The sequence below is a fragment of the Capra hircus genome, chromosome 18, assembly GCF_001704415.2.
Source record: "Capra hircus breed San Clemente chromosome 18, ASM170441v1, whole genome shotgun sequence".
In the NCBI taxonomy this organism is placed as follows: Eukaryota; Metazoa; Chordata; class Mammalia; order Artiodactyla; family Bovidae; genus Capra; species Capra hircus.
Genome location: NC_030825.1, coordinates 64569280 through 64582916, shown reverse-complemented (window position 1 = coordinate 64582916; position 13637 = coordinate 64569280). Strand labels below are relative to the sequence as shown.

General features: G+C 56.0%; 1 protein-coding gene across 3 annotated transcripts; it reads left to right on the top strand.

Annotated features, from left to right (window-relative positions):
- On the top strand, positions 2698 to 13009 carry LAIR1 (leukocyte associated immunoglobulin like receptor 1). 3 transcript variants are annotated; one of them, XM_018063129.1, is made up of 9 exons: positions 2698 to 2824; positions 3248 to 3283; positions 7079 to 7396; positions 7967 to 8017; positions 9159 to 9278; positions 9374 to 9416; positions 9501 to 9538; positions 9692 to 9786; positions 10190 to 13009. In XM_018063129.1, the coding sequence occupies exons 1-9, from the start codon at positions 2791 to 2793 to the stop codon at positions 10334 to 10336; spliced, it is 882 nt and encodes a 293-aa protein (XP_017918618.1). In that variant the 5' UTR covers positions 2698 to 2790; the 3' UTR covers positions 10337 to 13009. The 3 variants fall into 3 exon arrangements, with proteins under 3 accessions (XP_017918618.1, XP_017918617.1, XP_017918616.1); XM_018063128.1 differs by lacking the exons at positions 2698 to 2824; positions 3248 to 3283 and having other exon boundaries at positions 6834 to 7396; positions 9734 to 9786; XM_018063127.1 differs by lacking the exons at positions 2698 to 2824; positions 3248 to 3283 and having other exon boundaries at positions 6835 to 7396.

The window sequence follows — 13637 nt, the reverse complement described above, 5'->3', positions numbered from 1 at the left end:
TCCATAATTTTTTTTTAACAAGAATAATGTACTTATGTATTAGTAGGTAAAGGAGTATTATATATCACCATCATCATAAGACCTGGTAGTTGAGGAAAGAAGAAAAGCAAAAAAGTTTTTAAAAGCTTTGATATGAGTTTAGCACTTGTAAAACCAAATCTTGGCCAATTTGGATAGGAGGCTTGGGGCCAAGATGTGTAGTTCATGTCAGGGAGTAGTTAGGGGATGAGGGCTGCCTAATATAGCATCAGGTTTCCTGTAGAACAGTTTCAGAAAGCCCTGTTTTTTTCTGAGCTCAGCCCGGGGCAGAACAGAGAGACCCACACAGAGCAGAAAGAAAACTGCTTGGTCCTACATGCTCGCTGAGATACAGAACTGTTGGCCTGTGTTCTGGTCCAACATACCACAGACAGCGCATTTTTCAGCTTGCTTTGTTTCTGCCTGTGATGTGTTGTCGTTGAGTCGCTCAGTCGTGTCCAACTCTTCGCGACCCCATGGACTGTAGCCTGCCAGGCTCCTCTGTCCATGGGATTCTCCAGGCCAGAATACTGGAGTGGGTTGCTGTGCCCTCCTCCAGGGGAACTTCCCAACCTAGGGACCGAACCTAGGTCTCCTACATTGCAGACAGAATCTTTACTGTCTGAGCCAGCGGGGAAGCCCTGAAGGGAAAGCAGAGGTGTGGGCTAGTCTGGAAAACTTGAGGTGAGCTTTGCAGCAGAGTCTCCTGGAAGCAGGGAGCATGCCCCTGGACACCTCGGCACTGTTGACTCACATTCTATACTGTAGGCCCATAGATCCACAATGGACACGCCCATATTTAATGGTTGCAGTTAACTGTCCACAAGTTATCTGTTAATAAAGCTGATAAAAGCCACTAGTGACCAGGAGTGAGGGAGACACACACACACAGAGGTCGGATGGGTGGTTACACGGGGCTGTGTTGGTGATCGTCCTAGTTAGCCAGGGTGACCCCGGTTGACTCTAGCCTTGACTGTACTAGCCTCACACTTTAGCCTTTAGCTGCTACCCTCGATCAGGCCATGAAACTAAAACTTGATTCATCGTTGTCAAGGTGACAGCCATGTTCAGCATTCAGCCTGGCTCCAGGGAATCTCGTCTTTTCATTTTTGGCCATGTGACCTTTGCTGAGTTTTCATTTCTTTGAGGCATTTAAGACAACCTTTAAAATATGCTATAAAACAGTTTTATTTTTCAAGGTAGTTATTATTATTTTTTAAATCATTTATTCATTTTTGGCTGTGCTAGGTCTTTGATACTGTGTGGGTTTTTCTCTAGTTGCAGAAACAGGGGGCTACTCTCCAGTTGCCATGCACTCTTTGTGGTGGCTTCTCTTGTTCCAGAATACAGACTCTAGGGCACAGGCTCAATAGTAATGGCACACGGGCTTAGCTGCTCTGCAGTATGTGGGATCATCCCGGCCTAGGGATTGAACCCATGTCTCTTGCATTGGCAGGTGGATTCTTTACCACTGAGCTATCAATAAAACAGTTATTATTTTAAGACAGTTATTATTTTATGCAGTGTGGTTGATAGATTTAGTCTGATATTTGACAGAAAATCTAGCACAGTTATTCTTTACTTATTAAGAACTCCAGGGGTAGGCAGTCACAGGGCTTTTTCAGCAATTCCAGGAGTTTCTACAAACCTTAGATCTTGTGTTCTTTCACCTCAGTATGTTCAGTATCTCTGCAATTGTAGTCAAGCTTGTTGCCTCATGGTTGCAAGATGGGTGTTGAAGCTCCAGATATCACATCATCATCATATAGCTGCCCATGGACAGGATTAAAGGAGCCAAATGTCTTATGAGACCCTCTGTTAACAAGAGAGAAATGTGATTCCAGAAACCCTGATATATTCCTCATTAAGTGTCATTGACCATCCACGGTCCAGTCACTGCAAATGGGATTGTTGGATTGCCTTAGACCCATACCGCATCCTCTCCACTCCCCTTCCCCATCCAGGGTTGGAACACAACCCCTAGGATAGAATGAGGCTTCTGTTAATAGGAAGACTGAGCACCGGCTGCTGTGTAGCCCGCCATCACCGTCTGGCAGAGCTCCTCCCGGGAGAAGCAGCTGTTCCCTGGCCTCGGGGACAGAGGACAAGGGGTTCCCCGACGGGGCTCCTGTCCTGCAGGCTCCGTGTGCACACACGCCCCACCCCCCAGCCCTGCTCTCATTTCAGCTCCCAGCTGGGGGCCCCACCGGGTCCCAAGCCCAGGCCCAGGTCCCAAGGTCTGTCTCCCCATCACTCAGCTCTGGGATTTTGTGTGTGCTCCCCGGCCAGCCCCGCCTCCCCTGGTTCCAGCGCCGCCCGGGGAAAGGGGCAGAGAACCCATGGGATAAGGTATCTTTAATGCACTTGACACCTCCAGGGAATGTAACATACATCGCAATATTAAACACTCAGAGGAGGATTTCGGGGTTTTCCATTTTCAATACGAGGAACCGTTGGCATAAAGTGATGTAACTCCTTGCCCAAGAACAGAGTCGGGACTGACGGTCAAGTCGGTGTTCTGGGCGGAGAATGGGGCTTCCCCCTCGGGGTGCACCCGGAGAGCAGTTGAGCCTCGTGGGAGCCCAGAGGGAGGAACAGCTGCGGCCCCTTAGCGGGAAGTGTGTGACGGGCGGGGAGGGCGCTCTTCCCCTTTGTGAGGCTGTTGGTTGGAAACCGCCCCATAAAGGCCCGGGGCGCATCCCTTCTCCAGCGCGGGCTGCAGGCTCCGTCCCTCAGTACCGACTCCAGGGTGTGCTGGGACAGGGCTGGGCCATGGCGCCCGGACCCTCCACTCTCCTGAGCCTGGGTGAGTCTGGGGGTGCCGGGCCGGATTCCAGGGGCAGAGGGGCTCTGCTCAGCCCTGACTCCAGCCCAGGAGACACCGGAGTCCTGGGGGTGCAATGTGATTCCCTCTCCATCCCCAGGGCTGCGCCCTCAGATTTGGCCCAGACCCAAGTGACGGGGAAGTTTCGGTCCTGGACACCGGCCGGGTGTGGGGTGCGTGCAGACTGAGCCAGGCTGGCCTGGAGGAGAGGGTAGGGTTGTCTGAGATTACTTTAGAGTGAGGAGAGGGCTTGCACTCAGATGTAATATTGGGGGGCTCGGGGGGGGGAGTTTGGGAAATCATGGGAAGACACCTGCCCACCCCACGGCTCCTCGAGGGCCCTGGGACTGCAGCCCATGAGGATACCGTCAGGCGGGCGTCTTCTTACTAGAGCTTCTCTTCCAGCTCTCTGTCTGGCCCAGACGGCCCGCACCCAGCAGGGTGAGTCTCCCCCAAACCCCCGTCTCCCCAAGACGGACCTCGATGAGAGTGGAGTGGACCCGGGGCCTGGGGGCCCTGGGTTGTGCCCTGAGCTGCTAACAGCCCCAGTGCGGGACCCTGGCCCGGGTCTCCCCTGTCCCCCCTCTGCCCTTGATGACCCTGCGGGGATGACCCGACTCTCAGGACCAGGCTGAGCCCACCAGCTCGCACCCTCACGAGCCCAGACCGCCCCCGCAGCCCCGTGCAGAGAACAGCGCTCAGCCCGGGCAGGGGCAGACGCCCAGGACCAGGCCGGCTGTCTCCTCCAGCCTCCCCTGCACACTCCCCCGTGAGGCTGCCCGGCTCCTCCGGCCTCCCCTGCACAGTGCCCCTGTGAAGCGGCCAGCCGCTCCCTGGGTTTTCTTTCACTTTCTGAATCTCACCACCCAGCCCAGCCCTCCCCACTGTGACTCCTGAGCCCTGCCCCTCAGCCCAGGGACCATCCTCCACGTCTGCTCTCAGCTCAGGAACCCCCTCCCTCTGACCCCCAGAGGGCAGCTCGGCTCCCGCTGACCCCCTCCCCGAGATTCCCATACTCACCCCGAGAGACCACACGTCACCTCCCATACCCGTGGGTTTGCACAACTGTCTGTGAACGTCTGTCGTCCCTCTGGACTGTCAGCCCCAAGGGGGCAGGCGTCGGGGTGTTTCCCGTATTTGTGGATCCAGAGGCACATGGAGGCCTCAGTAAATGGATGGACGGGACCTAGATGTGGTGGAAAGAAAGAGGGAGGGAATGAGGGGGTGAGGGGTAAGGGAGGGGGAGCTCTCCCAGTCTGTGTTGCTGAGTCTCAAAGGCAGCTGCCTGTCCTGGGTGTGAAAGTGTGAGGTGAGGGGAGCAGTCTGCAGAACGGGGAAGTGAAGGGTGTGTGTGTGTGTGTATGTAGGCAGGTGTGTATACAGGTGTGTGTGTGTGGTGTGTATATGTGTTTGTGTATATGCGGGTACCTGTGTGTGTGTATGTGGGCAGGTGTGTGTGTGCAGGTGTATATGTGGGTGTGTCTATATATGTGTGTGCACATGTGTATTGTGTATGTGTATATGTGGGTGCATGTGTGTGTGTGTATGTGGGCAGGTGTGTGTGCGTGTGCAGGTGTGTGTGCAGGTGTGTGTGTGCAGGTGTATATGTGGGTGTGTGTCTGTATATGTGTGTGCACATGTGTATGTGTGTATATGCATGGGTGCATGTGTGTGCAGGGGTGTGTGTGGGTGTGCACGCACATGTGTGCACATGTGTGTGTGTGTATGTAGGCAGGTGTGTATGTGTATATGTGTGTGTATTTGGGTGGGTGTGTATGTAGGTGTGTGTGTGGTGTGTATGTGTAAATGTGGGTGCATGTGTGTGTGTATGAGTGTGTGTGTATGAGTGTGTGTGTATGTGTGCAGGTGTGTGTGTGCAGGTGTGTGTGTGTGCAGGTGTGTCTGTATATTTGTGTGCACATGTGTGTGTGCATGGGTGCATGTGTGTGCAGGGGTGTGTGGGTATGTGTGTATGTGCATGTGTATATGTGGGTGTGTGTGTGCACGTGTGCACATGTGTGTGTGCGTATGTATGTGTATGAGTGTGTGTGTGTGTTTGTGGAGGAGCGGGAGCACAGGTCTGGTCCCGCATTCCCTGGCGGGTGAGGGTCGCTGTGTCCAGGGTGAGTCTGCAGAGACCATCCCTGGGTTTTCTCAGTATTCTCTTCCTCCATCCCAGTGTATTTCCGTGTCCTTGTCACTGAGGCTTCTGGAAACCCCACGTGTCTCAACTAGGCAGGGGCGCGGTGGGGGTGGTGGTGGGGGATTGGGGTGTCGAGGAGGACTTGCAGCCCTGAAGCAGGAAGTTGGCTTCAGACAGTGAAGTCCCCACAGAGGCAGGGGCCAGCAGAGGGCGCTCCTCACTCACTCACGTTGTTGTCTTTATCTGGAGGTTAGCTGTGGTTTCAGGACGTGCACGCAGGTGTCAAGTTGATGCTGTGGGGGTGGTGGAATTTGTGGAATTTAATTTTGTGTCTCCTCGGCTGGCCTATAGTCACTTACGTGGTCAAACATTCTGGGTGTGTCTGCAAGGATGTTTTGGGATGGTATCAACGTTTAAATCATTGGGTTTTGAGCAAAGCAGACTGTCCTCCACAATGTGGGTGGGCCTCACACACCCGCTGATGGCCAAAGACTGACCCCCACTGCATGATGGGCTGTGCCCGCAGACTCTAACCCTGAGCTGCAGCTCCAGCTCTCCCGCCCCCCAGTTGGCGCCCACCCCTCAGACCCTGGGCTCGCCCAGGTGCTGCAGAGTGCACACAAGGACCCTCAGCCCCTGGAGTCTGTGGGGCCAGATCTGTGCCCCATGTCTTCCACACACACACCCTTGCACACCCCCCACACCTGCACACACCCACACCCATACACACCCCCACACACATGCACACACATACCTGCACACACCCGCCCCCCCACACCTGCACACATGCATACACACATACTTGCACACACACACACACCCCTGCACACCCCCACACCTGCATACAACCACACCCATACACACCCACACCCATACACACCCCCCCACACATGCATACACTCATACCTGCACACACACACACATACACCCCCCAGACACACACCCACAGCCCCCACACATTCATACCCACACCCCCAACCTCCCACGTATATACACACACTCATACACACACACCCACCCACATCCCCCCCACACACCTGCACACACACACATACACCCTCCCCACACACATGCACTCACATATATACCTGCGCACACACACATACATACCCATACACACCCCCACACATGTACACACACACACCCCCACACCCACACCCATATATACCTGCACGCACACACACACACCCATACACATCCCCACACGCATACACACACCCCACACACACCCATACACATCCCCACACACATACACACACACCTCACACACCCCCACACATATGTACCTGCACACACACACACACCCATACACACCCCCACACACATACACCCCCCACACAAACACCCACACATATATACCCACACACACACACACACACCCATACACACCCCCCACATACACACTCCCTACACACACCCACACACATATGTACCTGCACACACACACATACACCCACACACACACCCACATATGCACACACATATATACACCCCACCCACACACATACCTGCACATACACCTACCCCTCCCACACAATCTCTCCCAGCACAGGCAGCGGCCCTTCCCTTCAGACCCAGCACAGGTCACTCCCCCCACTCAGAGCCCTGCTTTCCTCATCCCAGGAACGACCCGGGCATCCCCCGCTGTGTGCCCCTGCCCCTCTCTCTGGTGTGGCTGTGGGCAGGGAGGGAGCTGCCCCCAGCTTCTCTGTCACCCCCGTGTCATCCTGAGCAAGCTGTGACCGAGCCTCAGGGTCCTTACATCAGTGGGGAGGCTAACCGCAGTGGTGGGGATTCAGCTGCCCCTGGGATGGGCAGGGGGTGGGGCTGTCCTCTGCAGGGGCGATGGGGGCGTCCCAAACTGGATGGGGCCAGGGCTGCACAACGTGGCAAGTTTCCAACAAGAAAAAGAAGCGAGAGAGTGAATTGCACTGGGTGGTGATTCTCCACTAAGATGAGAGAATTGTGTGGTGTGGTGATCTCCACTAAGATGAGTCAGTTGTGTGGTGTGGTGATCTCCACTAAGATGAGAGAACTGCGTCGTGTGCTGGTCTCCTCAGGACAGACCCTGGGGCCCTGCTCTCCCCTCCTAGGGACCCTGCCCAGACCCTCCATCTCAGCTGAGCCGGGCTCCGTGGTGCCCTGGGGGCGGCCGGTGAGCATCGTGTGCCGGGGCCCCGCCGGGGTTACGAGCTTCCGCCTGGAGAAGGGTAATAGGAAGGCCTATGAGGATGTGGGTGTCACGTCCCGAGGTGAACAGGAGACCGAGGCCAGATTCCACATCACCACTCTGAGTGAAGACGCCGTTGGGCCTTATCGCTGCATCTACCAAATAGAGTCCTCCTGGTCGGCGCTCAGCGAGGCCCTGAGCCTGGAGGGGACCACGGAGGCCGTCTCTGCCCTTCCTGCAGGTGTGCCTGGGCCCCGCTGTGCCCTCCACCCACTGGCCCCCACCCCCGCCCCCGGAGCCCTCTGCTTCTGTCCTCTCTGCCCATGCCTCCCCTGCCTCCCTGCCTGGCTCAGCTCCCTGAGCCTGGTCTCACCAGGCAAGTCACAAGGTCCAGGGGACCCCTGACCAGAGCTGGATGGTGCTTCAGGGGACTTTAGGGGCGAGGCCATGCCTGTCCTGTGTGTGGTCAGCCCCCAGGGTGTCCTGGAGTCAGGGTCGGTCCAGCACACTCTGACCTCCCCACCCCCCAGAGAAGGTCACCATGAAAAGTCTGGGCAGTGACGTGGGGCACAGCTCTGGGAGGTGCTGAGGGAGGTGACCCCAGCATGATGGAGCAGGGGGGCTCCACCTTGTCTGGCCCCAGCCCCTTTTTCTCAGGAATCTTGGTGTTGTCCTGGGTTGAGTGAAGGCCGTGCGTGGCCCGCGGTCGGATGCTCAGGATGGAGAGGCACCAGGCTGAGAGGGACAGACCCTGGGCAGCCCCTACACAGCACCAGTCCTTCTCCTTCCCCCCCCCCCCGCCCCATCACAGGACCCCCTGGAGGCGTCAGCTCCCCCACCACTCAGTGCTGCTCCTCCGCTGGTGAGTAGCTGACCCCTGCCTGGAGGGGTGTCGGGGCACGGGGTGGGTTGGGGGCTCTGTGCTGGGATCAGGGCACAGCCCTCTGCCAGACCTGGCTCAGGGACTGTGAGAGCGCAGCACGGGACTGGCAGGCTCAGGGCACGGGGTGTCTCTGACACTCATAAGGACCCTGGGAACAGCACCCGCCTGGATAGATGACCCTGCACCAGGCGCCCGATGGCAGTAATGCCAGGACGGCCCATCGTGGGCGGCACTTCCCAGACCTTCTCAGAGCCTCCGCCCCTTTTCCTGTGCAGAAAAGAGCTTACAGGTTCTTGTCCAAAGGGGCAGGGATTGGAAGGGAGGAACCAGCCCAGGGCAGCCAGACTGGACCCCAGACTCGGGGGTTTGGCCGTCGCTCCGCACCGCCCCCTTGCGGTCAGGGTCCACGGCGGGCCCGGCTCCGCGCTGAGAGACGGATGGCGGTGGGGTGGGGGGATGGGCTGGGAGCCAAAGGGAAGGGACAGCTGATGGTTACACCTGAGCAGCCTAGAAAGCAGAGCTGCCCTCTCGGAAGGCCCTGAACCCGCCGGGGGTAGGAGTCCAGCTCAGCCCCCTTCCATCTCGCTCCCTCACTCCTATTTCATACTGTGGAGACTCATGTCCAGAGAAGACCCCATCACCGAGACTGCCTGGAGCCAGTCCCACCCTCCCCAGCTCTGCGCCCCGGAGCAAATCAAATCACCCAGTCCTTCCACGCTCCTCGTCGCTCGTGTACAAAACCAGTAATAAACGCACCGACCCCGCAGCACTGCCTGAGCCTGGAGAAGCATTGATCTTATTCATAGGAGGAAATATTTTCTTCTCTCCTCGTGGAGTGTGCTCTTTGGGGAAAGAGGAAGAGAACAGGCTTTGGTGTTGGTATTATTCCAGCTCTGCCAATGCGCTGTGGACCCAGGGCTTCAGCGCTCAGACCTGGCTTTGTAAAGCAGGGGAGAGCAAGTCCCAAGCCACAGGACTGGTGTGCATGTGAGAGCTTTCTTTATATCTGAGTGTGAACACCATAAGCACCCAGCATGTGTGTGTGTGTGTGTGGGGGGGGCGGTATGCAGCAGGTGCTCCATAAAGGCATACTGCTGATAATCTGATTCCACCCTCCCAGCTCCCTCAGGCCTGTCGACAGAGCAGGTTTATATTCTCATTGGGGTCTCTGTGGCCTTTCTCCTTTGTCTCTCCCTCCTGGTCCTTCTTCTCCTCCATCGTCAGCTCTGGAGAAAACGAGGTAGGTCTCAGGTACAGGGTGGGGTGACCAGGCAGACTGTTTGGGGGTGTTGGAAAGAAGCCTTCTCTTCTTAATTCACACCTGACTCTCCTCAGGGCCTCCCAGAAGCAAAGACGAGGAGCAGAGACTCCAGGGGAGGTGAGGACCCTGGGGATGACCTCCCAGCCTGCCCGTCCTCTGCCCCCAGGCAGCCCTCAGGGCTCACATGTTCTTTCTCCTCAGGCTCAGCCCAGCTGTGGATGTCCGAGATGGGACCGCAGGTAAAGACAAGGAGGGGGGACAGGTCTGGGAGGGGAAGCAGGGGTTCAGCCACACTTCAGGGAAGCAGTGCTGGAGTGAAGCATGCCAGGACGTTCCAGGTGGGGTGGAGACAAAATATGAATCTGTGAGGTCAGGCATGTTTGTCTTTTAAGCTCCATCTCAGAGAACTGAGCCCTGGTCCTCCTCGCATTCAGATGTGGCCAGCATTGACAGATTTCCTGACATGGATGGAGAGGTGGGCGCCTCGGTAAGTGTTTGCATTCATCAGCTAATGCTCTGAACCAAAGCCCCTGCAATTTAGCAGCTTAACAGAATCATCTCAGTTTCTTGGGCCAGGAACTTGGAATCGGATCAGCTGGGTAGTTCTGGCTCACGGTCTGTTCTGAGGCTGCCGTCAAGATGCCGAGCAGGGCTGCACTCATCAGAGGCTCGACCGGGGCTGGAAGATCCACTTCCATGATGCGCAGTCCCCTGGCAGCAGGCAGGATCTCACATCCTCACCACACGGGCTTTTCATGGTGGTCAGACTCCCCCAGAGGGAGGGACCCCAAGAGAGAGGGATAGAAGCCACAATGTCTTCTGTGTCCTCACTGTGGAGGTGACATGCCCTCACTCTGCCACCCAAACTCACCCTGCGTCTTTATCCTCAGACCCCTGCTGCAGGAGGCCCCCAGGAGGTGACCTATGCCCGGCTGAACCACAAGCTCCTCACCCAGAGAGCGGCCAGAGCTGTGTCCCCGCCGTCCTCAGAGCCCATGGCAGAGTCCAGCACGTACGCAACCATTGCCAGACATTGACCACATGCCCACCTGGCCTCTGCACTAAAGATGCAGGAAGTCACACTTGCAAAAGCCCGAAGTGGACGTTGGGTTTCCCTGTGGAATCATTCCTTTCTGGAAAGACATCTAGTCCATCCTCCTGCAGTCAAGAGCTGAAGTCCTGAGACCCCCATATTACCTTCTAGGAGATTCATTAACTGTGTGATCCCTCCCACAACCAACTAGCTCCTTGGGGAGAAGGTGTAGCACTTGTTTCAAGAGGCCCAGCTATGGTGTCTGTTGGCTGTTTCCAGAGACCCAGCTCTAGTTCTTGGCTGTTTCTAGAGACCCAGCTTTGGCACTTGGCTGTTTCAAGAGACCCAGCTATGGTGCTTGGCTGTTTCCAGAGACCCAGCTATGTTCCTACAGTTGCCCAGTGGATTCCTGACGACTCCTGTGAATCTTCCACTGCCCCTGGAGAACCATTTTGTCTTCTGAGCTGACTCTGCAAACCTTCCTAGAGTGTGGGTGGTGATCTTGAATCTGGGCTGCATGGATGCAGCTCATAGCTGACACCCAGTTTTCTGGATCACACTCCACCTTGTTCATCAGTCAGTGTTCTCACAGGTCCAAGAGCGTCAGCCCCGCATGTGGCGCTGGGTACACAGGCTCTAGGTCCCAGTCTCTGCTCCACCGTCCCCCAAAACTCAGTGAGGGAAACAAGACAAAAACAAGACAGTCAGTGTTTTCTGACCCCAGAGTGTCTGAGGGGACTTGTGTCTGGGTGAAGGCGCAGAGCTGCCCCACCTGCACACAGCTCCCATCCCCCACACGCACAGGCCATGAAGGCACGCACACACACACAGACTTACACACGTGCACACACTGTGCACACGCATACATGCATGCAGACACCCACACGCGTGGGCACGGTGGCCTGGCCGAGGGAGTTGGTGAGGCCATGACTGCACAGGGAGGGCCCCTCGGGCTTTAGGTCCACCCCGAGGAACCGGCAGGCCCCCGTCTCCCATCCCACCCCAGTTCATCCCCACTGGACGCCATGCATTCCCCAGGCACGAGAGGGCCCAGCAGCTGTAGGACACTGTCCTTGACCTGACCGTCACCCCTCACCAGGCTAATGCCCGTCAGATTTGGGATTGGAGGCCATTCATCCCAACAAGCGTACACCTGCTGCTGTAACAAATTACCACTCACATAGCAGCACCAAACAGCACAGCTTATTTCCCTACAGTTCAGGAAGCCAGACGCCAGATCAGTTACCCGGGGCTGAAACCCGGGGTGGGCAGGGCTGTGTTCCTTCTGGAGGCTCCACGGGAGGCTCCGTTCCTTTACCTTGTGCAGCGTCTGGGCCCATTTGCACTCCTTGGCTCGCGGCCCCTTCCTCCACCTTCGGATCCTGCCTCTACCTTGTGCAGCATCTGGGGGCCATCCTCACTCCTTAGCTCGTGGCCCCTTCCTCCAGCTTCAGATCCTCCCTCTGACTAGGACTCCTGCTTCTGCGGTCACGTCTCACCTCCTCACTCTCTGACCCACCTGCTTCTCTTATAAGAACTCTGGTGATTACACTGGGTCCACCTAGATATCCAAGCTCATCTCCCCTTTGCAAGAGCCTTAACAGCCACACCTGCAAAGACCCCTTTTGCACCTAAGGTAACACAGCAGCTGGTTCCTGTCTCCCTGAGTGGGCGTCCATCCGCAGCACCACCTCCGTTCGTGGGCTCCTCTGGGCTTGAATGCCTCACTCTGAATCCTATGCACCTCCTTGCAGGGCTGTTTCCTTCTGTTTCCACTAGCTGGTGAAATAACGAATTCTTCAGAGTCTATTTCCTGTGTCCTAGAACCTCTGTGTCAGAGGAGGTCGGGTAGGAAGCAGTGGAGACTAGAAACACCTCCACCGTGTGACCCCCAGGTGCCCACAGGGACAGGTGGCCCCTGTGCGACAGGACTGTGGCTGCCCACAGCACCGTGTCCTCCCTTCCTGGGCTCCCAGCGAGATGATCTCCCAGCCTCCTTGCAGTTATGTGTGTCCTAGGATGACGTTCACAGTGAGCAGGATGCACGGAGCTGCTTCCAGGCCTGGGCCCAAACCCTCCCTCACAAGATCCCCTCTGTTGATCATTCTGCGGGTGGATGCAGATGCCCTGGGGGACCTTGGCGGCACACACTGAGCGTGGAGCTCTGTACCTCTTGTAGTAGTCCTGTGTCAGGTTTCTGTAAAGTTGATGCTTTAACATGTGTGATGCAGGCATATTCTGGTGCGAACATTAATAAAGGGAAAGCTTTAAAATGCAGTTGGGAACCCTAAAGGGGCGCTGTCTTGCCTCCCCCCTCTGCTGCAGCTTACTTTACATTTCTGGGCAGGAAGGCACTTACCTTACTAGACAGCAGCGGAAGGATGATTTTTCGCCTTACCCACCAACAGCCCAGCCAATGAGAAGCGGCCACAGCTCAGCCAATGAGAAACAGCCACATCCCAGCCAATGAGAAACCATCACTGCCTTGAAGGCTTGCTTTTCTTCAAGGGGCTTTGATTCAAAGCAGCCTCTTTCAGCTTCCTCCTTTTTCTCTGTTAAGTAATATTCCTCTCATTTGTTCTCTGAATTTGACTGTGGTTTGCCATAGTTCGAACGTCCTGAATTGCAATCCCTGTGCCATTCCTAAATAAACTCATACTAATGGTTAAAACAACAACCGAAAACTGCACACTGAATTTTAAGGTTGACACAGGACATCTCTTTTCCCGGATGAGCTGATAATAAGCCTGAGCCAACTGTACAGGTCTCCTGACTCTCTCACTGTGCCCCTCCCCCAGTATTTGAGCAAGAATCCCCTTCCCCTGGCGCACATATCAAACACAAACCAGTCAATCCAGGGTCCACACCCCTAACCACCTGCTTTATGGGGGTCCACAATCTGGGCCATTATCCACTTGCCCTTGTCACCCCAGGTCCGGGTATAGGCTAGCCAGGGACACCCCCTCCACCCCAGAACCAGCCAGGAGAGCGATTCCACTGAGCGGTGTGCGTGGTCACCACCCTGGTTAAGGGGGTCAGACTGTCGGTCCCACTTGGATTAAAACAGAAACTTTATCCCAAAATCCCGCTAGAGGGCGGCAGCATCCAGTTATCAATATTTTCGTTTTTCGTTCTTAATAGAAGCATAAGACGGAGAAGGCAATGGTAACCCACTCCAGTACTCTTGCCTGGAAAATCCCATGGGTGGAGGAGCCAGGTGAGCTGCAGTCCATGGGGTTGCAAAGAGTCAGACACGATTGAGCGACTTCACTTTCACTTTTCCCTTCCATGCATTGGAGAAGGAA